Below are 26,122 nucleotides of genomic sequence, written 5' to 3' on the forward strand. Positions count from 1 at the left end.
AAGCCCATAGTGAGGCACCCTCAAACCGAGAGGAAGAACGAACGTTGAATTTGTATGGATATTCCCTTGGGAATATGACTGGGGTATATGCGTCGGAAAGACCGACGAGAGACCATCTCGACGGTTGACAGCGATAGCACGCTCGAGAGTCTGAGTCCTCACACGTCGTCGCTGCGGCAGCAAGCTACATGATCGAACACCAGGGAGCCTCCAGTTTCCCCAGTTGCGTTTTGGTATGGACAGGCTTCCGAAGTTGAATCCGTGGCGGAGCTGATGTTTGTGGAAAGTTGGTGGGTGATGCATCGCAGGGTACTCCTGAACTCTCTGCTACGTGGTGGACAGCAGGCCTACGAGTGTCCGGCGAGTGTCGTAAGTTAGGCTTTGCACTTCGCGCTCGATGGGGTGCACGACGGCATGCCCGGGATCCTCGATTAGAATGCCAAGGTAGATGCAGTCGAATGGAGTTCTGTCAATACCCAGTGTCCAGTATGTGATCAAGTCATAGTTCAGGTTACTGTCGACCGTACGACGACGACGAGCAGAAGGAGGAGAAGGAGAAGGGTCTGATTTCGTCAACGTCGTCGGCCCGATTTGGTTGGCGACGAGATCTTGACGGGATATCCCGGACCGATAAGATAAAGGAAAATTATTCATTCCCAAATCCAACCCAAATCCCGAAAGAACCGGAAAACCACATCCTCAGGCCGACAGTGACTACGCATTTGTAACCCCTCAACTAGGCCTCAACCGCCGTCGAGTCAAACGGCATCTGCACGATGGCCAACCCCGTCACCATGCTCGCATCGCTCATCGGCGTCTGCTCGCTCGACGCCACGCCCACGTATACAGTCCCGTGCAGGCCGTCCGGGACCGTCGTCTGGCCGTTGCCATCGAGCGGCGTGAAGACTGCGTCGAGCCCATTCAGCCAGACGGCGTACGCGGCATCCGCATTGTTTGAGTTGTCGAACGTCAAGTTGATCGTCGAGCCTGGCCACGGGCTGGCGTTGGAGACGCTCAGGGCGGGGAACGGCGTGACAGGGAGCGGCGGGTTCGAGGACGGGCAGGAGGTGATGAATTGTGCTGGATAACGATGAGTCTCCGGCATATAGTTGAGGAATGGGCACTTACAGGCGAGAGAATAGGCACCAGATGGCGAGAGCGGCGTCTCAAAGGGACCGTCCCAGGGCTGCTGCTTGAGGACGGCAGACGAGACCCATGCGACTTGGCGCTCCTCAATAGAAAGGATGGACTACACGACATCGTCAGCACCGGAAAAAGGCAGCGCCCCGTTGCACGTACCGCAGCTACGCCGAGCGTATCCTTGTCGTCGATGAACTTCGAGGCGCCCAGGTATGCCGCGGCGCCGACGCCCTCGATCGCAAACGACAGCGAGACGAACGAGCGTGGGTCCGTGTACGGGCTTTCCGCATCTGTCAGCCTCCCGCTAGCCGATCAACAGTACACGCGACTCACAAACTGTACTGGCAGGCCTGGGGTGCCTGGTCGCCGAGGGCGTTCTGGAGGGTCGAGACGTGGGTCTGCTCGTGTTGAGCAATCTGCTCGAAGCGGCCGCGGACCCAGGAGGGGAAGCCGGCGTCGGCGAATGCCTGCGCGTCGTACTGCGCAAGCGCGCCCGAGTAGAACGCGCTTTCGAGGTACTCGAGCGAAAGCGCGAACTGGAGGACGTTCGTCTCTGCGCACGCCGGTGAGTCAGTCTGGTACTCGAGTGTTGTGGGTGAGGAAAGGGGTGGGTGCTTACGGGTGGGTGCGGGGCCTGGGGTGGGCGCGCCGAGGACGACGGCGGCGGCGATGAGAGCGGCGAAAGTCTTCGTGAACATGGCTGTAAAAGAGTGTGGGGGCGGGGAGGGGGGAAGAAGGAAGCTGTAAGGAGCGGGGGGATAGTAGGAGATGTGGTGTCTGACGGAGAACCGACGAGGGAGACCGCGCCCTCCTGCCCGCCTTTTATATGTGGGCTGAAGGGCGGGCGGCTGACGGGGGCTGTCTGTCGAGAAGCTCAGCGGATGCCCAGCAGTGACGGCTGACGAGGCATGGTCGAAGGTGTGGAGGCTGGCTGGCGATCGTTCAAGCTGGCTGGGTCAGCCGACGTCGGTTGTGGCTCACGGAATCTGAGCCTCGTCACCGCGCATATGCCTGGTGCACGCAGTATTTGTTCTCTCCAGGCTATGCCATACTTTGTGCGAGTCGACTCATCCAGTTAGGTGGCAGGGACCAGTTCTGAAGGTGTGTACAACGGACGCGCGAAGGCTGAAGGTGAACGCGCGGGACAGAGGCCTTCGACAGGCCCTCTAGATCTTCAACCGTCAACCGTCTTCGATCGATCGTCAGCCGCTGTGACGCGTCCGAGTGCACTCCAGAGCCATCAAGTCACTGCGCCATAAACGGCATGTCTCACAAGTCTTGACGCGTCGGCCGAACTGCCAAGTATCAAGCCCAGTGGAAATCAGACCTGCTGGGAGATGCTCCAAGCTGCTCTGAGCTGCGCGGTGGGGCCGCTGTCAAAAGAGCATCTGCGAGCAGCTCTGAGCAGCCTGGAGCAAGAAATTTAGACTTTTCGCATTTTTCTAGATGCTCGGAGCTGCTCTGAGCGTGAAAATTACGCGTATGCAGCTGGGAGCAGATCCGGGCATATTGCTAGATGCTCCTGTATTGCACTAGCTGCCATAAGAATAATACATTTATCGTGCCCGCATCCTGCGCCGCCTGCGCCCTGCATACCGCGCCTGCGCGCCCACACCCTGCATACCGCCCGCATACCACGCCCGCCGCCTGCATACCACGCCCACACGCTCCCGCCCAACCACCCCACACACCACCTGCATACTACGCCCGCCCGCTTCCTACGTACCGCACTCGCGCCCGTTTCACGCCTTCGTCTCACTCGCATACGCCGGCCACTTGCCGACATTTCCGAGTCTTGGCAGTTGCGCTTCACTTCACCTCGGATTTCTTGCCTTGATTCACCAACGCGACCGGCTCCTGCTGATTCAGTTCAATCGAGCTCGCACACACCTTGTTCGCCTTACGAATCGCGATGTGTGGCGGCGGCAGCTGGTACTACCTGTTCGCCATCTCGTCGAGTGCTACACGACCTGTGGGGTCGAGCACGATGCCAACACTGTTGTGGCTCGTCGGGCGCTGATGTTCTCTGGCTGGGGCTCGGACCTGCCCTGGCAGCCCAATAACACTCCCAGGACGACTACCCAGCCGGCTTATGGACTTGCGCTCACCAGGGAACGACTGCTCGTAGTCGTGCGAAATCTCCTCCACGGGCAAATTTCGATGGACCTACATTTGACGGCGGGAGCATGTGCTTCGGGTACGGGTTTGGCGACGTCGAACGCCAGTCGGACGCTGGCAGCGCCGCGCCGGCGACGATCTCCGCGGAGCGACGATAGTCGACCGAGTTCCTGCGACCACTCCGGCTCGATCCGTCTGGCGGCGGCGACAGCTTGTTCGCCGTGGCGTCCCGCTTCGTTGGCGACGGGCTGGAATCCGGATACGCGCCCTGTGGCTGGTACTGACTCTGCCGCCGTGTGCTGCGTCTTCCTGTTTGAGCGCGACCATCTGCTGGGCGAGCGGATCGTCGTCTTGCCCGACGTCGAGCGGCGCGGCTATTTTGCTGCAGCCCCTCTGTCTTCGCGGGTCGCGTGAGGGATCCACAGGATAAGCCCGCTCGCCGATCTTCAGCATCGTCTCTGCAGTGGGGTCAACGGGCGGGCGAACACAGACGGGCGAGCGAGCATGGAGACGGGCGAGCAAGTGCAGAGATGGGCGAGCAAGTGCAGAGACGGGTGAGCAAATGTAGTGACGGGTAAGTGAGTGTAGAGACAGGCGGGTGAGCATAGAGAGATGGGTGGGCGAGTGTAGAGACGGGCGGGCGAGCATAGAGAGATGGGCGAACAAAGAAATGGGCAAGCGAAGAAATGGGCAGGGGTGCACAAACACTTACGGGACGCAGATCGCGTTGCTCGGCGCGCCAGCGATCCTTACAACGACGTTCACGGGTCTCGCGCGAATCATGCCAACGGATGGATGAGCGGGTCGGTGAGCGGGCGCCGGGTGAGTCAACCAGTTAGGGAACGAACGGGCAAGTGGGCAGTCAGCTAAGGTGTGAATGAGACATGCGGGCAGGATGCCAGGCGAGCAAAAAGGTGTGCGGTCAGGCACTTGAAGAAGGCGCGTGGCAAGTCACAAAGATGCGTGGGCGAGCGAAAGACGCGTAAGCGAATGAGACGTGCAATACACTGGCAGGAGGGCGAACGGGCGGACAAGTGTGTAGTCAGGTGGAGAAGTGAGCAGGTAAGCGCAAGGCCGCCACGGCAGGCGGGCAGTAGACAAGCAGCGGGAAATTGAACAAGCTAGGTGATGGTGGTGGTAAGAGCCTGAGAGAGAGGGGCGAGGGCAGGAAGACGACGACGACGGCCGTCGCTGCAATGAGATTACGTCATACCAGAGTGGGCGGGAATATCACTGCTATAAGTAATGCGCATCGCGCGGTGCGACCGTAAGTGCTTAACGCAAGGGGGCAGACTCGACAGCGGTATCGTTAGGCTACAGCCCCAAGTCAGAAGCAAAAGACACTAAGCTCTAATGATATTATGAGTTAACTCGTGGAGAAGCTGTCATTTAGTGACTTTACTGTAAGCCGTCAGCAGCTCGGAGCAGATTCGAGCAGATTCCGACGACGCGCGCAGCTCAGAGCAGCTCCGGGCATCTCCCAGCAGATGCGCTTTTCATTGGGTATGAAGCTCAGGCGATTTCTTGTGGACCGCAAAAGTACGCACCTTTAATTACGGTACTTGAGGTTAATCACCCAGCGGGTTTGCAGGGCATTTCAGACTCCGCTGTGGCGCGGCCTCCCGTACGCGCGCAAGTCGCGCGTCGCACCCTCTTAGAGTCGCCAACGCCGTACGCAGCCCACGAACATACTGCGGGCGCGAGCACAGTGAAGAGTGGACGGCTGGGAAGGGTGAGTGGCTGGCGGGGGAGGGCGAGAGCGAGTCCCCATAGGTGAGCGCAAACGCACAACGCCGTACGCAGCCCACGAACATACTGCGGGCGCGAGCACAGTGAAGAGTGGACGGCTGGGAAGGGTGAGTGGCTGGCGGGGGAGGGCGAGAGCGAGTCCCCATAGGTGAGCGCAAACGCACGCGAGCGACCCCACTAACGCAGGTACAGGACGCGGCAACGTGCAGCACGACTCGCACGGTTACCGCGAGAACGCAGGTCCTCTGCCCTGCGTGCAGGCACGGCCAACGGACGGCTGGACCACTGGACGAGCGGACGCGCGCGCGCGGGCGGCCAGCATACACGCTGACTGCGAGCGCGCTGGGCAAATGTCCAGCCACCGAACGCGCGCAACGCGAGCGGGAAGGCGGGCGGGCCGGTGAACAGGCAAGTAGTACATGAGTGACTGGTCGAGCAGGTGAGCAGACAGGCACACGGGTTGACAGGCGGGTGAGTAGGCGGGCGAGGAGGCACACGAGGAGGCACACGAGCGAGTGGGCGGGCGGGTCAGCGGGCACACAAGCAGGGGACGACACACACGCCGACCACGAGCGTGCTGGACGAATGCCCAGCACGCAATCATGGCGGACGAACGGAGCGCGTGCGCGAGCTCAGGATGGGAGACAACGACGACGCTGAGCAGGGCCGGGGCGTGCGCAACACGCCGACCACGAGCACATAGGGCCAGTGCCCCGCGTGCAAACGCAGCCGACGAGAGTGTCGTGGGCCACAACTTGGAAGGTAGTACTTTGATGTGCGCGATGCGCTGGAGTCCGAGTCGCGCGGCGCGGACTCGCACGTCGGACTAATAGTACTGAAGTATTCTGTAATGACCATAGAGTGTTGATTGATCGACGTTAGTGTCGATCGTATAGCGCGAGTGTATAGAGCATTAACAAATATATTAGAATTGTGTATTGACACGGCTCTAGCCCTCACCCTCGCCCTCGCCCCCGCCCGCCCCCGCCAGCCGCACCATTCCCAGCCGTCCACTCGTCGCTGTGCCCGCCCCCGCGGTAGGTTCTAGGCTGCGTACGGCGTTGGCGACTCTACTTAAGAGGGCGCGACGCGCGACTTGTGCGCGTACGGGAGGCCGCGCCACAGCGGAGTCTGAATGTGCCCTGCAAACCCGCTGGGTGATTAACCTCAAGTAATTACGGTCTGAAACGTGCACGGTGCAGATTCACGATGTTAGTACCAGCATACCAGATGATAGGTTAAAGTACACTCTTAGTCACTGAGTGTGTATGAAGTAACACACCTGAGTCTCTGACTCAAGTTGCAGCACCTGAAATGAATATCTCCGCGTCGAAGTTCGACGCCTAAAAGACGCGTCGCGTCGCGAAATACGCGGTCACGTGGCGAACGATGTTATGATTCATGCATCCTGCAGCACTATGAGCTACTCGCAGTGTACTCCCTCGTCTTCTCTTTGAAAATCTTGGCTTGCTAGCTACTTACCTCTCCTTGGGAATGCCCAGGCAATCTGACTGGGCAGTTTTATCTCCACCCCAAGCTGCTCTGCGAACGTCCACACTGTTTGGTGGTCCCGCAGGAACTGTCGGCCGACGAGCACCATGTCAACACCTCTCTCCAAGACGTCCTGGGCGACGCTAGCGTGCTTGATGCCGCCGACACTAGCCACGAGGATCTTGTCACTGACTTTCTCCTTGACGGCTACGGCAAAGCGCGCCTGGTATGCGGGCTCCGCGAACGTGATCTTCTGTCGTGGGTCAAGGCCTCCGGAAGAGACGTCATAGACGTCTACGCCGTGCTCCGCGAGGACCTCAGCGAGTCTGATGGTGTCTTCACATCGCCACGAAGGCTCGTCGGGTGCGACTTCTTCCAGCCAATCCGTGGCAGAGACGCTGATTGCGAGGTCTCAGTCACGCGAGGCGGACAACAACGTATCGCTCACCGGAAGAACAGAGGCATGTCCTCCGGAATCACCGCCCGCACGGCATCTACAACCTCGACGGCGAGTCGTATGCGGTTCTCGAACGATCCACCGTACTTGTCGGTCCTCTTGTTCGTCACTGGGCTCATGAACTCATGCAGCAGGTAACCGTGCGCGCCGTGGATGGCGATCGTATCGAATCCGGCTTTCACAGCGCGCGCTGCAGCGTCCACCCACGCGTCCTTGATCCTCTGTATCCCCCTTCATCAAGCTCCGTGGGACGGGGTCACCCGGACTAAACGCAAGAGCCGATGGCGCCACAAGCTTGCTCGGCCAGCCGCCAACGGCCTCTGTCGCGATCGCATGGCGCGCGAGCCAAATCGGCACCGTAGATCCCTTGCGTCCGGAGTGGTTGAACTGGATGCCGATCTTCTGGTTCTGCGAGTGGGCGTACTCGACGAGCTCACGAAGGGGCGCTATCTGGGAGTCGTCCCAGAGGCCAACGTCATGCGGCGACGCTCGTCCCTCGGGAGCCATGCCTGTGCCCTCGATGAAGCTGAGGCCGGGCCCATAGGTCAAAATGCTTCCAACTGAATCGCATGTCAGTGCTCTGTGTCAGTCCGGCGTCGTTGACTACTCACAGTGCGTCTTGTGGTACGGTGTGGCTATACCGTTTTCGGCAGATTGGGTGACCATGGGTGAGAGCTGCGCAGGATATCGTTTCGTCAGTATGGCGCGCAGAAGCAATGATGTCAGCGAGCGACTCGCCAGAATACGGTTCTGCAGCCGTAAACCGCGGATTTGCAAAGGCTGAAATAACTTGGGGATAGGCTTCCCATCGGGATGAGGGTCGAACGCCGTCCCCGCAGGCGGATTCTGGGCCGGCGTGAAGTACGACGTATTCGGTGCAGCGACCGGTGCGATATCTGCCATCTCAATCTAGAAAGTGATAGCGGTGGATGAACAACGTTGCGTAGGGTGAGTGGCATATGTACGCATTTGCGCGTTCAGCGCCCTGCTCACTAATGGTATACATGTACCGTTCCAACTATCAATATGCCGTGACGGTCGGCGAAGGATTAAGCTGAGTCATCAATGTTCTTGGTTAGTATCACTTCGCGAAGCGGTGCTGGCGCAGACGTACTGAGAAATCACGCCATGCAATATACAAGCTCGAGGGAGCGATCTCAATGCAGAAAGAAAGATGCTCACTCATCAGGCAACGGAAGGTACGTATTCGGTGTCTGTTTCTTCACGATGCCGTGAAACGTTATCACAGTGCGCTCTCTGCTGAATCATCAAGTTGTTGCTCTCCTCTTTCGCATTCCTTGTCCTGTGTTTATCTGACTTGCAAGAGACTAGACCTGGTGCGCTCTAGACTATGGAACGTCTAAAAGTTTCATACTAGGCCTGCTTGACGTAGTGCGAAGCTTCAAACACCAGTGGGCTATGCTAGTAGGAGGACCGATCTCGACCAGAGTTTGGAAGCGGTACTATGCCATCGCTGACTGTTGATGGCGAGATTGGTGGTCTTGAACCCAACCATATGGGGTTGAAGGCACTCAAGCCTAGATGGATGCACGCCTTCGGTCGGCGGCCCTTATACATAAGTCCTCCCTTGATTGTCAGTCCTTGTCGCTCACGGACATGCATGTACTAGCGATATGCTGGTGGCGTGTGCAATCCTTGTGTCAGCCTTGCCGAAGGCTGACCACTACATGCGCTCGGTGTGAAAGTCGCTACGCGTCGCAACTGTGCTCCAGCGGGCAGATAACTTATGCGCCGCCTTCCTGCATGAGTTGGTCAGCAAACGAAGACTAGCGGAACCCACGAGCTGACAGATCACATTCTGGCCATCCCATGCGGTCCGTGAAGGTTTCGTTCGACAGTCTCCTGCGTACGGCCAACGCGGTCCGACCGATTGAAGGTTCGACAGTGACGCCGCTTGGTTTCCTCCGTCTGAGAATTGACAAGCGCGGCGTGAGCGAAGCAGAGGTAGCGTAGCCTCTAACACTGCCTTAATCATTGTCATTAACAGTTTGACAATGGAACAGGGAAACTTGCGGGGGTTCACCGGTCCAGGTGAACGGCCCCATCAAGCGGCCCATGAATACGACGTTGACCTTAGCACACGACATCGTGGCAGCTGAGTGCGTTGAACACGGCGCTGGCAGTATGATGAAGACAACAAACGGTCGTCCGCCTCAGTCGATCCGAGTCGCGATTAGTCAAATTCAAAGTATACACATACCTACAGCATTGAGAGGCGCGCGCTATGGAGATACTTCGCGAGAAGACATCGATCGCCAGGCCGAAAGTCTACGGTCATTTCCATCAAAGGTGGTTGTGCTTACCACGTCATGGATTTCATCGAAGGACGAACGCTAGATGGGGCCAACGCAGCTTTTGGAGAAAGGCTTTAGCTGCGTGGACACTACCCAGCTACGTCCGGTAGCTGCGGCGAATACGAGCCAGCAGACAGTCGCTCAAGTCCCTGGGCCCTTGACTGGCAACATGGCGGAGCCCCTCCCTTGCTATGGCTCCTCCCTGGGCGAATGCTATGTCGGTCCTTTCGCGTCGCAACCCGATAGGGCGGGTTGGTATAATCGAAGCCTCCGGACCTCGGAAGATTCATGAATCTTCAACTTGCTAGACCATGGCTTCGACTAGAGCGGCCCAGCGGCCCTTATCATGACTCACCGTGACGGTGATCTCCTGTGCGCACCGTCATCGCCGGAGAACTCTGGTTGATTAACTGGGATTGCTCTGGTGTATATAAAGTATGGTTTGAGTATGTTGGTATGCAGATGGAGAATGAAGCACTGAGCTGGACGTGGACGAGGCGATTTGTTGCACGCTGGACTCCCGGGTTCTCCGAGTTTGGGCAGTCATTGGTATCATCTACATAAGTACTATCGTCCGAGTCATCGTCTACTCACCGCGTACAGTAGTACGTATACGTGTGGCCGCGTCCTTTGCGGTTCGTGTTAGAATGCACAAGGTGACTGAATCCCAGTCTACAGGGCCAGTGGTTAAACTCCGTCACGCGCGCTTCTACATATGCCTCGTTGTGCGAACATATTTGCCACGAGGCTTCTCATCAACAGCTTCAGAACAGCTCCTTGAATCCGCACTACATACCGAACGCACCCCCGGGGCCGGGCCCTTACACAGTGCTGCTGCATCTCATCCTTGTCTGCATATACTGCACCGTGCCGTCCGTCAGCTCCGCACAGTCATCCTGTCGTGATTGTTCTGCGCTGTTGATCACATCGACTAGCCGGAAACCTGGACCAGAGATCTACTATAGGCCTACGTTGCTGGCTGGAGTACGTGAGAGTGAATATAGTTATGACAAGCCCAATTGTGTCGCTAATACCCATGATATAATGCCAGTGATGCACTCACCGCAGCTTGAAGCTAGCATCCTCGATGGCGAAGAAACGACGTCCAACGGCACGAATGGCATCGCCCCGCCGACCGATGCACCTCCCCCTTTCAACAGTCCGCATGCGGACGTTATCCTGCAATCCTCTGACAGCGTGAACTTCCGCGTCCGGAAAGCCATCCTCGCTGAAGCGTCTCCTTTCTTCGAGACCATGTTCAGTCTGCCCACCGGGAGTACCGAGAACCACGCCTGTACGAGTCCGGATCTGCCTGTCGTCCCGATGCAGGAGGACAGTACCACGGTGGATGGCCTACTGCGGTTCTGTTATCCGGCCGGTCGACGATTGCGGGAAATGGGCCTCGATGATATCTCGGTTCTATTGCCGGCGGCGAGAAAGTATGCGATGGATCAGATGGTGGACTACCTCACACTAACTCTGGAAGTGTTCATCGGGACTTCACCTCTGCGCGTGTACTGCCTCGCCATACACCATCAACTGGGCGAACACTTAACCCGTGCTGCCGCCAGAGGATTTCTCGACCAGCCCATCCAAACCGCATACATCCACACACCAGAACTAGACCACATCAGTGGCTCCGCTTACGCCCGTCTCTTGGACTACCATCATCGGTGTTCAGTCCGAGTCCAACAGGTTTTGTTCGCTACAATACCGGTCTAGACTCAACCTGGGACGAACGGTGTTGGCGCAAATGCCATAGTGTCACGGTCGATGTGGCGAATAAAGGCTGCACTTATAAGAGCCTCGAAAATTGCCGACGAATTAGTGCCTGGTTTGTCGATTTCGCGCAGACGTTCCGAAACTTGGCGAAGGACAGGCCGTCCGGGACTGGGAAAGGGGTCCCATCGCAAACTGCCATCACAACAGCTCTAGTTGATGCAGGGAAATGTGCTTATTGCGGAGAGCGCGCATGGGCCGACTTGCAGAGCTTTATGTCTGTGTCAAGGGGCAAGATCAACGATGCCATATCTGAGGTGATTGGAGTCTTATAATCCTTCTTCATGGCGGATTCCGCTCACAGGGGTATGATCATTACTCCAGGCCTCAGAGTCATTGGAATTCATCGCCTAGCCCACAACTTGCAATTGAAGGGCAAACTTATGGTACCGACACGCGGATGTAACGTTCATCGGTTACATATCTCGAGATTCCCATCGTGGAGCATCGTCGTTAGCCATAAGTAGCCCTGTTGTGTCTGTATTCCAAAGATTAGGTGTATTACGATTAGGGAACTCGAACAACTTTGAATTTGGTCCGTTTCATTACTGTATCGGGCCGGGATCTCGGCCGGACATGGTACTCGGTCAGTCGAGTGCCGTAGGCTCAGTTCCCAGTCTTACGACAGATTACGCATACCAGTCGTCTCTCACAATCCTCCTCTACCTCCTGATATGTTTTTCTTGTAATTAACTTTAGGAATGAGCCCATGGTGGTCGACTGACCGAGTACCCTGTCTGGCCGAGATCCCGGCCCGATACAGTATACTAAGTAACACTGAGGCGAGTCGCGACGTCTACCCGCAACCAATGATCACTGCTAATTAACGAGCCTGTGGTCATCTTCTCTTGCAGTGCTAATCTGTGACGCCTGTGTGATACTGCTCTCCTTCAAATAGCACAGTCACATAAATTCAAGGTGGAAGCGTTTGTCGTGTGCTGTCGTGTGCCACTAGTGGTGTACCGATCCCAGCGCCAATTGGGTTTCCATAAAAGGATGTACCCTGGCACTCAGCCACTTCGACTCGACCACTACCGTTTATACACTTGTTACATCTACGGATATACGTCTCTACAGATCTGATATGTCGTCTGTCTCGGGAAGCCAAGCACAGACTGCTGCAGCAGGGCCGTTTTCGAGCACACTAGACGTGCTCTCGCGCATCCTACCTGCCCGCCTGCTCCAGCCGCGCGTAGCAATCGTCTGCGGTTCGGGCTTGTCGACGCTGGCGAACAGCCTGCGCGATGTCGTAGAGGTGCCATACTCATCGCTGGAGGGGTTCGGAAAGAGCACAGGTGTGCCCCGTTGACCAGGACGAGTCTGGGTGAAGACTGATTCCACTGTGCGTTAGTTGAGGGACACCGGAGTGCTCTTGCGTTTGGACTGATTGGGGAGGGTGAAGGAATACCTGTAGTTGCGATGCTTGGACGGGTGCGTGAAGTACTACTAGGTTTCGCGATTGCATGACTGATATATACTAGCCAGTTTCACCCATATGAGGGGCATTCGCTTTCGACGGTCGTGTATCCCATCCGCGTGCTCGCAAGACTAGGCGTCCGCGATATCATCAGTGAGTCCATACCAGTCCCAAGCATACTGATATCTGAACACAATGATCGCAGTTACGAACGCTGCAGGTGCACTCAATCCCGACCTCGACGTCGGCACCAGTAGGTCCATGCTCCATTCTGAATCGAAACAAGCTCACAGCCTTTCCTCCCAGTCGTGTCCATCCAAGATCACCTCGCCCTGCCCAACCTCACAGGCTTCAACCCTCTCCTCGGACCCGCACGCCCCAACTACCCGCGCTTCCTCCCGCTCTCCACCGCCTACTCCCGGCCACTTCGTCGGCTGGTCTTCCTCGCTGCGCACGCGCTCGGCCTCCCGCGCTCGGCCCTTGCGGAGGGCACTTACGCGTGGGTGAGCGGGCCGTCGTATGAGACGCCGGCGGAGGGCCGTTTCCTGCGTACGGCGGGCGCGGACGTGGTGGGCATGAGCACTGTGCCGGAGGTGCTCGCGGCGCGCGAGGAGGGCGTGAACGTGTGTGTGCTGAGCTTGGTCACGAACCAGGTGGTCATCCCGGAGTATGAGAGCGTCAGAGAGGAGGTCGAGGCGGAGGTGCGTTCGTGTCTGCTATTGCGACTGAGCTATGGCTGATGGTCCTGAAGTTGGCGGGACGAACAATAGAACGCGTGCAAGAGGTAGAAGTGTCCCATGAAGAGGTGCTTTCGGTGGGAAAACAGAAGGCAGAGGCGATGAAAGCCTTGGTAGCCAAGCTCATCGAGCTCATCGCGGCGGAGCAAAAGTAGTGGACTGGCCCGTCATCTGCGCTGTGGGTCGGATGTAATGAACTTGCTCAATGGGAAGGACATAGTTCCTATTCATCGGGGACATGTATACTGTAAGTATTCCCTGCAGCCGAAGGTCACGACAGCAGGCCTCCTCGTTGTAAGTTACCTCATCGAGTCGTGGACCTGGATTCGGGACAACCGTATGCTAGCAATGCGGTGTCATCTCTACGTGAGCAACCAAACGCTTACTCACAGTTGAAGGATCCTCACTGATGTGTCATTCGACTACAGGTTGTTTAGCACATGTCAGCTTCTGGGTAGTCCAAGTCGCCCAGAGCGCATCGACGTTGCGCAGTGAACTTTAAAAATTGGGTTTGTAGCTGTTTGCAACCACTGTTGGTCCATGTTATGCTGCCTCGTTGTACATGTCGGGCCAGAAGCAGCAGCGAGGCGACTGCACCTTATCTTCGTTTGCATCGCATCGCATCCTCTCTCATCCCCGCTTCGTCCTTGACCCTTTGCATTCGACCCTACTGCGGCCATAATTAGTTTCTACATCGCGAAAGTGCGTAACGAATCTACAAGCACGGTCACAATATTGATATGAATGAATGACAGCGCTAGATACGAGGACATTCCAATGGCCACCGACGAGCCACCGACGACCAGCACCACGCCCGCCACGCCGACCGATGCACCCTTTCCTTTCGACAGTCCGCACGCCGACGTGATTTTACAATCCTGTGATGGGGTGAACTTCCGTGTGCGCAAAGCCATCTTGGCTGAGGCGTCTCCCGTCTTCGATAGCATGTTCACCTTGCCGTCGGGGCAGTCCGCGGAAGCAAACGACAATAACTCGCAGGATCTACCGATAGTCCCAGTGACGGAAGACAGCACTGCATTGACGGGCTTGTTGCATCTCTGTTACCCGGCCGATCGACGACTTCGGAGAGGACTTTCGATGAACTTTGCACCTTATTGGAGGCGGCTAGGAAGTATGCGATGGACCGGACGGAACGCTATATCATGCAGAAGCTGCGGGGTCTTGTCGAAAATCACCTCTGCCAGTGCGCGTGTACTGCATCGCCATACGTTACAGAATGGACGAAGACCTGATCCGCGCCGCTGCAAGGAGCTTCCTTGACGAGTCCATTCACATCGCCACACGCACATCGACTCTGCGGCCGAACTCTATCACATTCGTGCTTCCGCTTACATCCGCCTCTTGGACTACCGTCGACGCTGTGCTGATGCCGTTCAGTCCGTCGTCAGTCGTCACGTAGTCGCAGACTCCATAGCCGGCAACACACGCTGTTGGTGTTCTTGCATTACCGCGGTAGGTTCCCGAGCATGCAGTCCTACCACTCTCTGCTGTCTGGTCTCAGATTCGCACTGGTTCCATGATTCATGAAGCGCTGCGAGAGTTTGGTGAAGGATCAACCGTCTGGGAAAGACATCATGTCTCAGGGCACAGTTATGAAGGCTTTGGTGGATGCATCGAAATGCAGTCATTGCGGAGAGCGTGCACAAGCCGACCTAGAGGCGTACTTGCCTTCGCTGATGGCCAGCATCAACATGAGATATCGCAAGTATGTAAAAGCCTGTACCTTGATTGATATGGTCTGACTGATTTGTTTACAGGTTTCTTTGGAGATCGACTACTAGAAAGCGAGCCTTCGAGTACAATGCTCATGCGAATTTATCATCGAGTTTTGGCAAGTTGCAGTACATACATAGACGATGGCTCGAGTGTTTCACAAGGTTACTATAAGTAGGATGTGTACGGAGTAGCTAAGTGTGCCTCTCTTCAATGCAAAACTGCAGCTATCATATCTTACACCGACGACAAGAGCGATATCCGCCTGTACTGTCTATCTCGAATCCTCTCAGTCTGCACTACTCTTGTCACGCATATCCGCCACCTGTCTGATTACATCTTGGTAGAGGTGTCCCAGTGCCGTGCTTGTTGAAGGCACGGACCCATGCCGAACGCGCACATTCACAGCCTAGTCACTGACCAAACGAGCTTCCAGTACGCCACGCCCGCCGGCCTCGGCGGGCCCCCTCGAGCTCTCTCAACTCCGCCTCGACGCGCACCGTCCCTTCGGGAAAACGCCCCCGTCCCACAGCTCCTTCCACGTCTGCGGCGAGTGGCAGAAGATACCCATATGCTGGCCGTCCGGACGCTGCGGGCCCGGGAGCACGCCCTTCTCGTGGAGGCCGGCGTGCCAGCCGAGGATCAGCGATCCCGGGGCGGGCGAGAGTAGCCCTGCGATCGCATGTGCGAGCTGGAGCTGCTTCTCCTCGGGGAAGAGGTGGAAGACGGCGGAGAGGTATATGGCAGAGACTTGCCCGTGGAGCTGGGACAATTGCGTGACGGAGGACAGAGGAGGGGCTGGAGTGGAGGGGTGAGAGGTGAAGGGAGGGACGGGCTCGAGGAAGGCTGTGTCGAGGGCGTCGCCTGCGACGATGGGGACAGGGAATGTTTCTGGAGTGTCGTTGAAGAGCTGGAAGCCGAAGTTCCAGAGGGCTGTGGCCGAACGTCGACAAATCAGCAATGTGCAGAGATGGTCATGATGCATCTCAACTGCTCACCGGGCTCAATGTCTGACACGATGCAGTTCTGGAGTGGATAGCCGTCTGCGATTGCCTTCCTTATATCATTACCAACTGAAAGGTTTCAGCTCGCATCGCGAATTGGCAATGTGTATGGATCACGAACAGCAGCATCCTATTTCGAGCAGGATGGCCCCTTGGCGTTCTTGTCCAAGCTTCAGGAGTTCAGTGTATGCTGGAAGCCTTGCTAATTGGAGCCTGCAGACACGCACCGTCAGCTTCTGCCAGCCACACCGATATGCCATGGTCACCACTTACTCTGTGAATGTGAACCAGCGGATGCATGTATAAGATCTGGTCTGTATGGCAGGTATATTTGACGGTAAGCTTAGGTAGTATGTACACACACAGAGTTTCCTTACCTGATAAGCGTCACGCTGAACCTTCAATATATGTTGTTTCAGAGTCCCCTCGTCACGTATGCCTGTCTATTGCTTGAAGAAAGCGAGTTCTTCGCCATCAAGGCGATAGTAGCTCTCGTCGAGATCAGAAAGAGGGCGTTTGAGATCAGCAGCGGTTGAGCCAGACATCGGTCATTCACCAGCGATAAATGGAAGTGATGCTAGAATCGTGCCAACGGCGTCAGTCTCGCAGCGGCCCAGTTGACCTACCCTTGATATGGGGTATGCCAGTATATATACCTGTGGCAAGGGTCATGCGGGGATCGGCCGTCAAGCAGGTTGACAGTACTAGCCGCGGCAGTGGTACGAAACCTCTCGGCCGCAGAGCGTTTACGGCAGACAATCCATTACTGCTGTAATGCCTGAGAATCAATAAGAACGAGAAGGACTTGAGCTTTGTCGGAATGCATGACATCGGGTAGTGAGATTGTGTCGCAAACAAATTCGCCGTCGCCCGCACCTGCATGCCGATCTTGATAGTACCGAAGGCTCGAGGCTACCGCCCGTGGCATCGGGCCCAAAGCCGGAGATTACTTGTCTTCTTTGACATATCAGCGACCCACGAGTCATGAGGGCACAATGACAACTGGGAGAGCTTTCCATCCTCGTCAGAAGTGCAGGCGGCACAGTCTACTATGATGGGCCTGATCACGAACTGTCAAAACGAAGTGTGTACTGACCACCAGTACTAGGCTCTGGCCTCGACGCGCTTCGATATGGATAGCATATTAGCGACACATATAGTACACAGGAGGACCGAACACACTGCTTCGAGATGGGACGCCCGTTTGAGCCACAGGACAGTCAAACCTAGTCCTATATCACCAGTCATTGGTCTCGCTGTAGATCGGATTCTCCCTCTGAACAACCGTTACAAGTCCACGCTCGCACCATGGCGCAAACAAGTGCGATACTCCGCTGAGAAACGTCTGCGCGGCCGTTGCTACTGTGATTTTCGGTTGTGAGAACTTCCATGCACTGTAGTCCATGTCGAAAGAGAGTTCAACCGAAGTCAGATTCCCGAATACAGGTCGTTTCATCGCGTCATGAACTGATAGCAATGCGTCTTCTTCCAAGTTTGCAAAGAAGAGACGGGGTCGATCACTGAGCGGAAAGAAGGACTGAGTGAGCAGTAAGCGTTGGTGGATCCTGATGGACTGCAGATTGGGACTTCGCACTGTCCTCAATGTGGACTCCAACGCCAGCGCAATGCTCACCCACCGTGACTTATCGTCCGGCCTGTCATCCAGTACGCAATCCTGCAGTTCGAGGCGTACGGAACGCAGGCTGCGACTGTGCGCAAGGGTGTAGTGTGATACGGAACTCTGAGCGAACCACTGTCCAGGGTCCAGTGGTGAGCGCATGCCCTGGGCGCCGGGACGTCTAGAAAGCGATCTTAAAAGCGCGGACGTCTCGGAAAAGTCTGAACAGTCGTCAGCACTCGATAAATTCCCGACAAGGTATGAACACCGACCATTGTCATTGAAATCGTACATCGACAGCAGGCTCTGCCCAGCGACCTTGAGCAGTCTGTTCACTGGCGACCTTAGATTGTAGGGAGTGCGCCAGATGGCCAGGTGGGCAAGATTCGTACAGGCCAAGGACTCAGAGAGCCACTCGACGAGTGGAACAATGAGCAGAGATGCCAGGCCCCACCAAGGACCAAACGGTCCAAGCGAATTGGTGTTGAACGAATCGGAGTGGAAGGGGTCTCCGCTCTCAGCGTGCCGACAGCGAGCTTGAGACAGCTGAGTTGCGGGAACGCACAGATGATACTGCGCAATTCGCCGAAGGAGTCTAGGACAAACGAGAACAGCTCCAGCGTTGTTACCGCACGAAAGAGATGCAACGTGCGGAAGAATGTAGAGTGCAGCAGCCGCTGCTGCGACAGGTAGAACACCAAGGTCCGGACCCCCGGCATCATACGAGCGAAGACAACGGGGATGACATGTACGGGGGCGTCCCGGTGACGCGGATGCCCGCCGATACGCAATAGGCTCGTTTCCACAAGCCTCTCCGATGCGCGAGCGTCCTTGGATGCGAAGTCGACAAGAGCGTCGAATGCCGTGCGACTAGCGATAGTGATCTTTTGATAAAGGAGACCGACGCTGGCCTGATGCCATGCCTGGCAAACCTGCGCGCAGGTGCCTAGACTTGCCTGAGACATCCAGCCCATGATGAGTTCAACGACCTCGAACGGTATGCGATCGGATATGGCACGCGAGAGAGGTCGGCTCGCGATGGGGACCGTGGATTGACGTAGTGCTTCCGCACCGTCGCTTGAATACGCGTTCCTAGTGCTTTCCTGCCAACCATGGATGATTTGCAGCGCCGCCTCGACCGAAACCACATTCGCGCTTTCAGCCGGCTCAGGGGGAAGGGTCACTGTATGTGCTGTAAGTCATGTCTTCAATGGAGACTTGCGAACCTGGTACGCACACGGAACTTCCGGGTCCGTGAATATGGAGTTGTCTTCCCACGACATGACTGCACGGTAGAGCGAACCGAGCGCGAGGGCAGGGCTGTGAAGTGATTGCCATCTGGAAGGTCATGTACATGTCGTGAGAAAGGCCTGTGTGATATTTATCAATGCAAGTCAGATTAGAACCTTAACGGCACAGCCTAACAGGAACTTGATTCTATATATGCGGTTGTTATAAGTACTACTCACTCTGATTACGGCATCCAACCCTCAAGGTCATCCCAGAAGTTATCGAAAATACGCTTTGCGTCTTGAAGTTCATCGCCAAGGTCTTCTGGGGAAACTTGCTTCGTTTCGAGACGGGGCTCCTTGTGAATGGTGCATGCATCGCGACGATCCTACCGTGACATTGCGATGGTCTGGCGCTGCGTGAAGCCTCTTCATAGCCAGAGTAAGCGAAGGACACGGCATATTGGTCCAGCCCATGCTCAGAGCACTGCCCGGTTCCGTATCAGAAGAACGCGAGCTTCATCCGTCTGCACTCTTCCGGGTCGGCCGTCAGCCAGGCCCAAACCGGGGAGGTCGTGATGCTGTTTCCTTTGTCGTCGAACGCTCAAGCGATGTACGCCGCAACCCACACGAACCTTTCCATACCGTGGCGATAGTGTGGCTCGATATCACGGTTCCAGCAGGTGTCCGTCCTCCTCATGTCTTGAGGAGTTTGCGGGCCTGCCTGACTTGCACCACGCTAGCGATGTCGAAGTGGCGCAAGTTGCCTGAGCTGATGTCGCTGTATTTCACTGCGTACTCGTCGTTGCCGGTCCATAGGAGATGGTGGCCTGTTCAGACATATTGAACCCATCGTGCGAAGACACCATGCGAAGACGCTTACAATACATCTCAGCATTCTCTACGTGTCCCGCGACGAGGTCCTACTCGTCCAGCAAGACGCATTGGAGTCACACCTGCATGTTCTTCAGAGTTCACTGTTGGCGCGGCTCGATGTCCTGTTCGATGCCGTCCTTCACCCTGGCATGTCGCGTTCAGCGAACCAATCCGGAGATCCTTGTTGTGCGACTTGCGCCCTACCTCGTCCCCGCAACAATGCAAGCACCTCGAGACCGAGTAGAGCTCGCAGACTTCGTGTGGTCGGACATTGTCGGATGGTAGGGCTCCGGACGTGCAACTCTGGGAGCTATGGGCGGTGGCATTGATGGCAAGTTCCGTCTCCGCAGATGCTCAGGTTTGTCATGTCCCGCTGCCGGGCGTGGTCGTCTGCTGAAACCGCAGCCAAGGCTGGGTTCCAGGTAATAGGTTCTAGGCGAGGTTTCCTGTATAAGGAGCTTATGATCCACTGGCAGCTATTGTTCGGACCTCGAGATCTCGAGTTCCAGATATCCGCACGTCCGCCTCGGCATCGGGACGTGACGACAACATTGCTATCCCGCGCATCGAGGCTTGGTGGCAGGATGGTCCTCAGATCAATTCGACCCGTCGTCGCTGCCGTGGGCCACCCGGATGTGAGATGGACGCGTGGGCTCAGACGTGGAGTCTGACCAGCATGAGTACGTCTCGACTTTCGCCGGAACGAACGTCAGCTCGACGGCCGACAGCCCAATATGCCTAGTACGAGGCGATAGCGCGACGCCCGCGACGACGACTCATCTGCCAAAGAGCAGAGCGGCGCGCAACGTCGTTCGGGAATCGTTAGTGCGCGGATGGGTGCAGCGAGTCAGCTCCAGACGAAAGCATTCCGGCTTAGCCACATACCTAGTCCACAACAGGGCGCCGTGTCCGTGCGGATCACCTCCCGCAGATCCGGCTATGTCAAGCCTGTACTCGTCTGTGGCCTCGACGCCTTCCCTCGTAGGGATAGCCGGAAGAACGGAGCTCGAGAGTCGACGCTAGGACCGGAGAGGCGTCTGGAGATGGCAGGCGTCCGGAGTCCAGATGCGGTGCGGACGCACTTGGGTCGCCGAATACGGTAGGCGCGCCGATGCAGCTGAGGATGCCAGAAACCGCTGGCGGAGGAATCGTGCGGGCTGTGAGCCTGAGTGTCTGAGGTCGTGACCTGAAGGAAGACGTCCACTGGGTTCAATGATACCTACTTGCATGGCAAGTGTCGTCCGGCGTAGCTCGACTGGTGTATCCGATGGGCGAGTCTCCAGCGGCTGCGAGCTATGTGAGTGGCGTTTGACGCACACTCACAAATGGGTGCTTATTAGGGCAGATAGATTGTGTGGTTCGCAGTCAACGACGTACGTTGCAATCAGACATGCGACATGACCGGCCCGCGATTTGCGCTCGAATCTGTTCCGTATCTTGTAAGTAGGTCGGTGCGTAATTGACTCCTGATGCGGTCTCATGCCACGTACTACTGGGGCCCGTAGCGAGGAGTGGCTGTCGGCGACATGGGGCCCGTCAGAATGCAGCCCACTATAAGTAGGTATGACACGTCGACCGCGAGAACGAGACGGCGGGGGATTGTGATTTGATTGTGATGCGGCAGACGTCGAGCTGGACAGGACCATGCGCGGCGGGGACCCGCCGGTCCACAGGCGCGGCGCGAGAATTCGAAGTGCGCACGGATGCGTTAACGAGAGTCTGATGGCATGTTCGGCGGTGAGGCCGGACGCACAGTGCTGGCACGTGCACCCACACCCGCCAGCCCAAAGTGTGGCCTCTCTGGCGTAGTGGCGGTGGAGGAGCGTAGACCGCAGGAAACGGACAGCGTTAGACGGGAGAAGCGGGCGGCAGGGACGGGGAAGGGACCAGATAAGGTAGTCGGGATGCCATATATGGGCAGGCATGTGGGCTAACGGGGTCGGCTATTTAGCGGGCGCCCCGGCCGCTCGCGTCGGGTCGACGCCTGCCCTTCCGACTTGCTTCCGACCGACGCGAGCTCCCTCGGTCTCTCTGTGGCCTCTGAGTGCGACAAGGGCCAGCGCGACGACGGCACGCATCTCCCTCTTTGCTCCTGTCCAACTCAGTGACTTCCTTGTCACTGATCGCCGCCGACGTCATACCCCAGGTCTTGTTCCTACTGGTAGCGCTCTGTGGCCTCTACCAGGCGAGACACCGTCTCTTGCGCTCGACAACCATCTCTGCGCTGGAATCCGCGGGTCTGCTGGTGAGTAGTTCCATTTCGGTCGAGAAGAGGAGGGCTCGGCGTCGGGAAACGAGCTAGGGCGGTTGTGTTGGAGTGGACTCCAGCGTGGTTCGTTCCGACGCTCCCACAGTCTAAATGTCTATTTCGTGGGCGTTCTGGGGGCAGTCCGTCTTCGAGAGGACTTGCAATGCCCTCCAGTCCATCGAGAAGTACTTGTGGCGACTTGTGTCTCGACATGCTTAGCGAGGCCACTGCCGCTGGCACGAAGCAATTGACAGCCTCGTCAGGGCGTTCCACACTGGATGTATGCGGGCCGATGCATTGATGTAGAAATGTGTTCATCGACTGCATGCTTCGAATGCATGGAGCTGCACATTCCACCCTCCATTGCACTGACTGACGTCGCCGAGACCCTCTTTGACATATATGCCCGTATACATCGTCTTCACTCTGACGCTGACGAATTTCGTGCTGCAGTGACAGACTTGCTTGCCAAACGTTCGAGCTGTCGGAGGAGATCCCGCTCGCGAAGTGCTAGAGCCGTCATTGTGAGTTTCCGCTTGCATCTCATGAAACCGAAACGGATAGCAGAGCCTACTGTGCGTCTTGACGTCGGAATCGTCCCTTGAGCGTTCACGGGAACGACGTGCTCTAGCGTTCGCCTGCAAATGCGCGGCACGGCTCTGCGCACATCCTCACCGTGCACGAAGTGTTGGAGGCGGATGTGGCTGCAGGAGGCAAACATTTGAATCCTGTCTGGCGGATTGTCTGCTACAGGCCACATCTCGGTCTGGCGGGTGTCCCTGCATACCCGTCGCTCCACTAGCTCGCTATAAAACACTGCGCTCATCTCTAAGTCGCCCGTGGTCACTCTATCCACTGCTTCAGCCGTTACTCGGTCCAAATCACTGACGAGATTGTTCTTTACAGCTCCTTGGCTGTTGTCGCCGTTTCCATCCTCCCCTTACCCTCAGTGAGTGCGCTTCCTTGATTCTCTGTCGCATACTGGCAGCGGACGGCCGCATTGCCTACTGCGAATGCACACCTGGCAGGAGTGAGAAGGGTAGCATGTGAAGTGGCGAGAGCGAGCGGCTGGACGATCCTCCGGATATGGGCATAGTCAGCCAAGTAGGCAGCTCCGAAGCGTCTATATGCGGCTCGCCGGCGACGCATCCGCCTGTGGCGTTCACGAGGAGGCTTGTACGTCCGCGAAAGCATGCTGCACGCCCCGGAAGCCTGCAATAGAGATAATGTTCCACGTCTTCTGCGGATCTTGTGCCGCTGTCCACGTCTGTTGTCTCGCTCCTATCTCTCGCAGTGCTGATGCTTTCTGCAGACTTAACCACCGCCCTGGCCACTTTCCCCACTGCCGACGATGCTGCTCACTCTCCTTCCGCCGACGTCCGCGCCGGCGCTGCATCACCCGCTCGTCCTCCCTGAGCCGCATCACGCGCGCGCACCGCTGCCCGTCGGGTGGGCCGCGCAGCTCTCAGGCCTGCAGCAAGACGGCCTCGACATGCCGCCGAGCATCCACGCACTGGACGGCTCGAGCGGATGGTCCGCAATCGTGGAGGAGTGCGTGTTTGAGCTGTTCGACGCGGGCGAGGGCGTGCGCGTGGAGTGCATCCTGGTCGGGGGCGGGTCCGTGGTGTGGGACGTCGGGCGGTCGTGTGCGGAGGTGCTGAGAGAGGCGCTGACGGACCTCGCGGCGGCGAAGAAGGAGGCGGAGAAGGAGCGCGCGGCGATCATCCCGCGCACGTCTGCGCCGATACACCACACGTACCCCGGCGCGGGCAGGGCGGAGTGGGCGCAGTCGTCGGACACGCTTGCGCTGCCGCCACCGGTCGTGGGCAAGGGCGCGAAGCACAAGAAGCAGCGCTCGCTGCTGTTCCTGTCGAGCATCGTCAGCGGCCTGCACAAGCTCGCGGCGTCTGCATCCTCATCACCCACGCGGACGGCGTTCCCCACGTCGCCTACGCGAGAAGACTTTATGAACTCACCAAGTCCGACGCAAGTCGCCTTTGGCGGTGCGAGGAGTACGGCGTGGACGACGACGCTTGCGTTCCTGCCGCCAGCGAGGAAGACGCCCCTGCCCGTCAGTGTGGCGCGGCCGCGGTCGGCCATCCTGCACGCGAAGGCGCGCGGGGGCTCGTGGACGCATGGCGACGGTACGTACTCGGTGAGCTGCGCGCGCGACTGGGGTTCGGGAGGACCGCAGACGACGAGCCGGAGGGTGCGTTGTGCACGTACGACTACCCGCGGTGGACGGCGGCGCGGATGCTGCGGCGGACGGAGGAGTGGATGGCGTGGCTGGTGCAGGAGGCGCGCGAGAACGGGGGCGGGTCGCTCGACATGGACACGGCGGGCGGGTCGCGGCGGACAAGCGCGGCGCTGTCGGTGACGATCCCTGGGCGGCAGCCGGAGCGGAGCGCGTCGGAGCTGTCGGGGAAGACACTCGTGCCTGGGGACGAAGAGAGTGCGGGGCGGGAGGTGAGCGTGGAGGTCGGCGAGGTGATGTACAACGACGAGGGCGAGCGGGAGGTGGACGAGTGGGAGGAGAGCGTGAGCACGGAGGCGAGCAGCTGCACGGAGGACAGCGAATCGGTGCATACACCCGTGGACGGCGAGGAGGGCATGCCATTCGCGCTGCCGTTGCGCTCGTCGTCGTCTTCGTCGTCGTCGTCGCATTCGCGTGCGGACTCACTTGTGGACGCGCACCCGCACGCGGCGGATGTACCGAGGAGCCCGACCCCACCTTCAAGCCAGGCAACGTACGCGGCGCTCAGCGCGCAGAGGATACACCTCCTGAAACTGCTTCGAAGCATGAACACACACCGTGTGGCGGCTGCGCAGGATGCGCGTAGTGCACGGGCGGTGCTGGAGGTGAAGAGTCGTCGGAGGGCGTGGAGCTCGCGTGCGTATCTCGGGCGTGCAGAGGGCCGGTTGTGCGGACTCGCGACACCCGTACGCAGCTCGCCGCTCGCGCGATGCGAGCCGACGACGGCAGCGTGGGGCGAGCCTGCTGGGGCCTTGGAGGTGTGCACAGGCGAGAGCGATCTGAAGGAGCTTTTCCCGGTGGAAGAGGTGGACGAGGACGAGGAGGTGGAGGACCTGCAGTCGATCAGCCTCGCTGATGTCGCCGGGACCGGTGACGAGGACGCCTTGGAGGACCTCGAGAGCGGTTTGCTGCCCCCGATGCCGGTGCCCAGTCCGTTTGGCGTGTCGACACCGACGCGCGTGCGGACGCAGAGCATGTACGTCACAAACCACCCGAACGCGCCGGCTCCGTACCCGCCACGGGAATCCTCACTCGCGAAGCCGGCGAACCTGAATGTGGACGTCCATCCCTATCCTGAACGGTCGCTGCCGAGCTTGCCGCTCCCGTCGCCCCTATCCCTTCCACCAACACCGTCGCCATCGCACGCGCAATTACCAGGCAGACCACCGTCAGCTCGACACAAGTCTGTCACTAACCCGGTCAACCGCCCACCACTCCCTGCGTCTGCGCTACTCTTCCAGCCGCTGAAGCCCAAGTTTGAGAGCCAGACGAAGTTTGCGCTCGTGGACGATTGCGTGGACGGGCATGAGGATGCCGGGCCGCCTTATATCAAGGTCAGCGTGGAGATGGAGGTGGGCGTTAACGTTCGAGAGGGCTGGGGAGAGGGAGTTGGCGTGCGGTGATTGCCCCAGCCCTCAATCGCTCTCGTGTTTTCCTCGCCCGACTGGCCTATATGGCTCGACTAGCTCGTCGCCCCACCGACGCTAGATCAACCACTGCACCTTGCTGTCCTGCGGTCATCACAGCCGCCATACAAACCTTCGTACAACCCTCGCTTTCGTGAATTTTCATTCCTCGGTCTCCATCTGAACTCGGGTACTGCACTCTGGATCTTGGTCAGCTAATATCTATTCGCATCGTCTAATCGCCGCATTCGCCGCGCTGTGTCAATAGTCTTTCCTTCTTTCCCTCTCGCTGCATTCACTCTACTACCATCCATTCCGTATATGCATGCTCTCATCTATCCATCGTACTCTCCATTCCACCCGCATTTTCCCGTAAGCCATGAACTTTGCACACTGAACCGAACCCTAATTACATCTTCACGTATACATGTTGTCCTATCCTCGCTCCACACCGTTCATTTTCCTCCTCAACCCCGCCTCTCCGTGCTACGAGTACTTCGGAATATTAGATACTGACTTGCGGGTACCCGTAGTATTAGTTCCGCGCACT

General features: G+C 57.8%; 7 protein-coding genes across 7 annotated transcripts; 4 read left to right on the forward strand and 3 right to left on the reverse strand.

The window, feature by feature from the left end:
- Window positions 1-736: 736 nt before the first annotated feature.
- On the reverse strand, window positions 737-1,838 carry B0H18DRAFT_960946 (ferritin-like domain-containing protein; the record flags this gene model as incomplete). Its single annotated transcript, XM_048043008.1, has 5 exons — window positions 737-1,080; window positions 1,129-1,249; window positions 1,300-1,444; window positions 1,474-1,693; window positions 1,760-1,838. 5 exons carry the CDS (start codon window positions 1,836-1,838, stop codon window positions 737-739), a joined length of 909 nt encoding a protein of 302 aa, XP_047885531.1.
- An 8,253-nt stretch (window positions 1,839-10,091) lies between these two features.
- On the forward strand, window positions 10,092-11,646 carry B0H18DRAFT_1053203 (uncharacterized protein). Its single transcript, XM_048031002.1, has 4 exons — window positions 10,092-10,143; window positions 10,324-10,945; window positions 10,966-11,306; window positions 11,374-11,646. Exons 2-4 carry the CDS (start codon window positions 10,324-10,326, stop codon window positions 11,401-11,403), a joined length of 993 nt encoding a protein of 330 aa, XP_047885532.1. The 5' UTR covers window positions 10,092-10,143; the 3' UTR covers window positions 11,404-11,646.
- A 487-nt stretch (window positions 11,647-12,133) lies between these two features.
- Window positions 12,134-13,358, forward strand: B0H18DRAFT_889727 (uncharacterized protein; the record flags this gene model as incomplete). Its single annotated transcript, XM_048041281.1, has 6 exons — window positions 12,134-12,344; window positions 12,401-12,480; window positions 12,535-12,619; window positions 12,672-12,719; window positions 12,773-13,167; window positions 13,218-13,358. 6 exons carry the CDS (start codon window positions 12,134-12,136, stop codon window positions 13,356-13,358), a joined length of 960 nt encoding a protein of 319 aa, XP_047885533.1.
- A 313-nt stretch (window positions 13,359-13,671) lies between these two features.
- B0H18DRAFT_242039 (uncharacterized protein) lies at window positions 13,672-14,616 on the forward strand. The gene is made up of 2 exons (XM_048037252.1): window positions 13,672-13,905; window positions 13,965-14,616. The coding sequence occupies exon 2, from the start codon at window positions 13,981-13,983 to the stop codon at window positions 14,482-14,484; it is 504 nt and encodes a 167-aa protein (XP_047885534.1). The 5' UTR covers window positions 13,672-13,905; window positions 13,965-13,980; the 3' UTR covers window positions 14,485-14,616.
- Window positions 14,617-15,415: 799 nt separating this feature from the next.
- B0H18DRAFT_889733 (uncharacterized protein) lies at window positions 15,416-16,384 on the reverse strand (the record flags this gene model as incomplete). Its single annotated transcript, XM_048041283.1, has 5 exons — window positions 15,416-15,870; window positions 15,936-16,010; window positions 16,063-16,154; window positions 16,215-16,255; window positions 16,319-16,384. Coding segments are annotated over 5 exons (729 nt in total), but the record flags the coding sequence as incomplete, so codon positions are not given.
- A 1,310-nt stretch (window positions 16,385-17,694) lies between these two features.
- Window positions 17,695-18,629, reverse strand: B0H18DRAFT_242198 (uncharacterized protein). Its single transcript, XM_048037253.1, has 2 exons — window positions 17,832-18,629; window positions 17,695-17,780 (listed from the first exon to the last, which is right to left on the reverse strand). The coding sequence occupies exon 1, from the start codon at window positions 18,531-18,533 to the stop codon at window positions 17,904-17,906; it is 630 nt and encodes a 209-aa protein (XP_047885536.1). The 5' UTR covers window positions 18,534-18,629; the 3' UTR covers window positions 17,695-17,780; window positions 17,832-17,903.
- Window positions 18,630-23,263: 4,634 nt separating this feature from the next.
- Window positions 23,264-25,569, forward strand: B0H18DRAFT_960949 (uncharacterized protein; the record flags this gene model as incomplete). Its single annotated transcript, XM_048043009.1, has 2 exons — window positions 23,264-24,056; window positions 24,107-25,569. 2 exons carry the CDS (start codon window positions 23,264-23,266, stop codon window positions 25,567-25,569), a joined length of 2,256 nt encoding a protein of 751 aa, XP_047885537.1.
- Window positions 25,570-26,122: the final 553 nt, after the last annotated feature.

Source organism: Fomitopsis serialis (genome assembly GCF_022376445.1).
Source record: "Fomitopsis serialis strain Sig1Antser10 chromosome Unknown B0H18scaffold_229, whole genome shotgun sequence".
NCBI lineage: Eukaryota > Fungi > Basidiomycota > Agaricomycetes > Polyporales > Fomitopsidaceae > Fomitopsis > Fomitopsis serialis.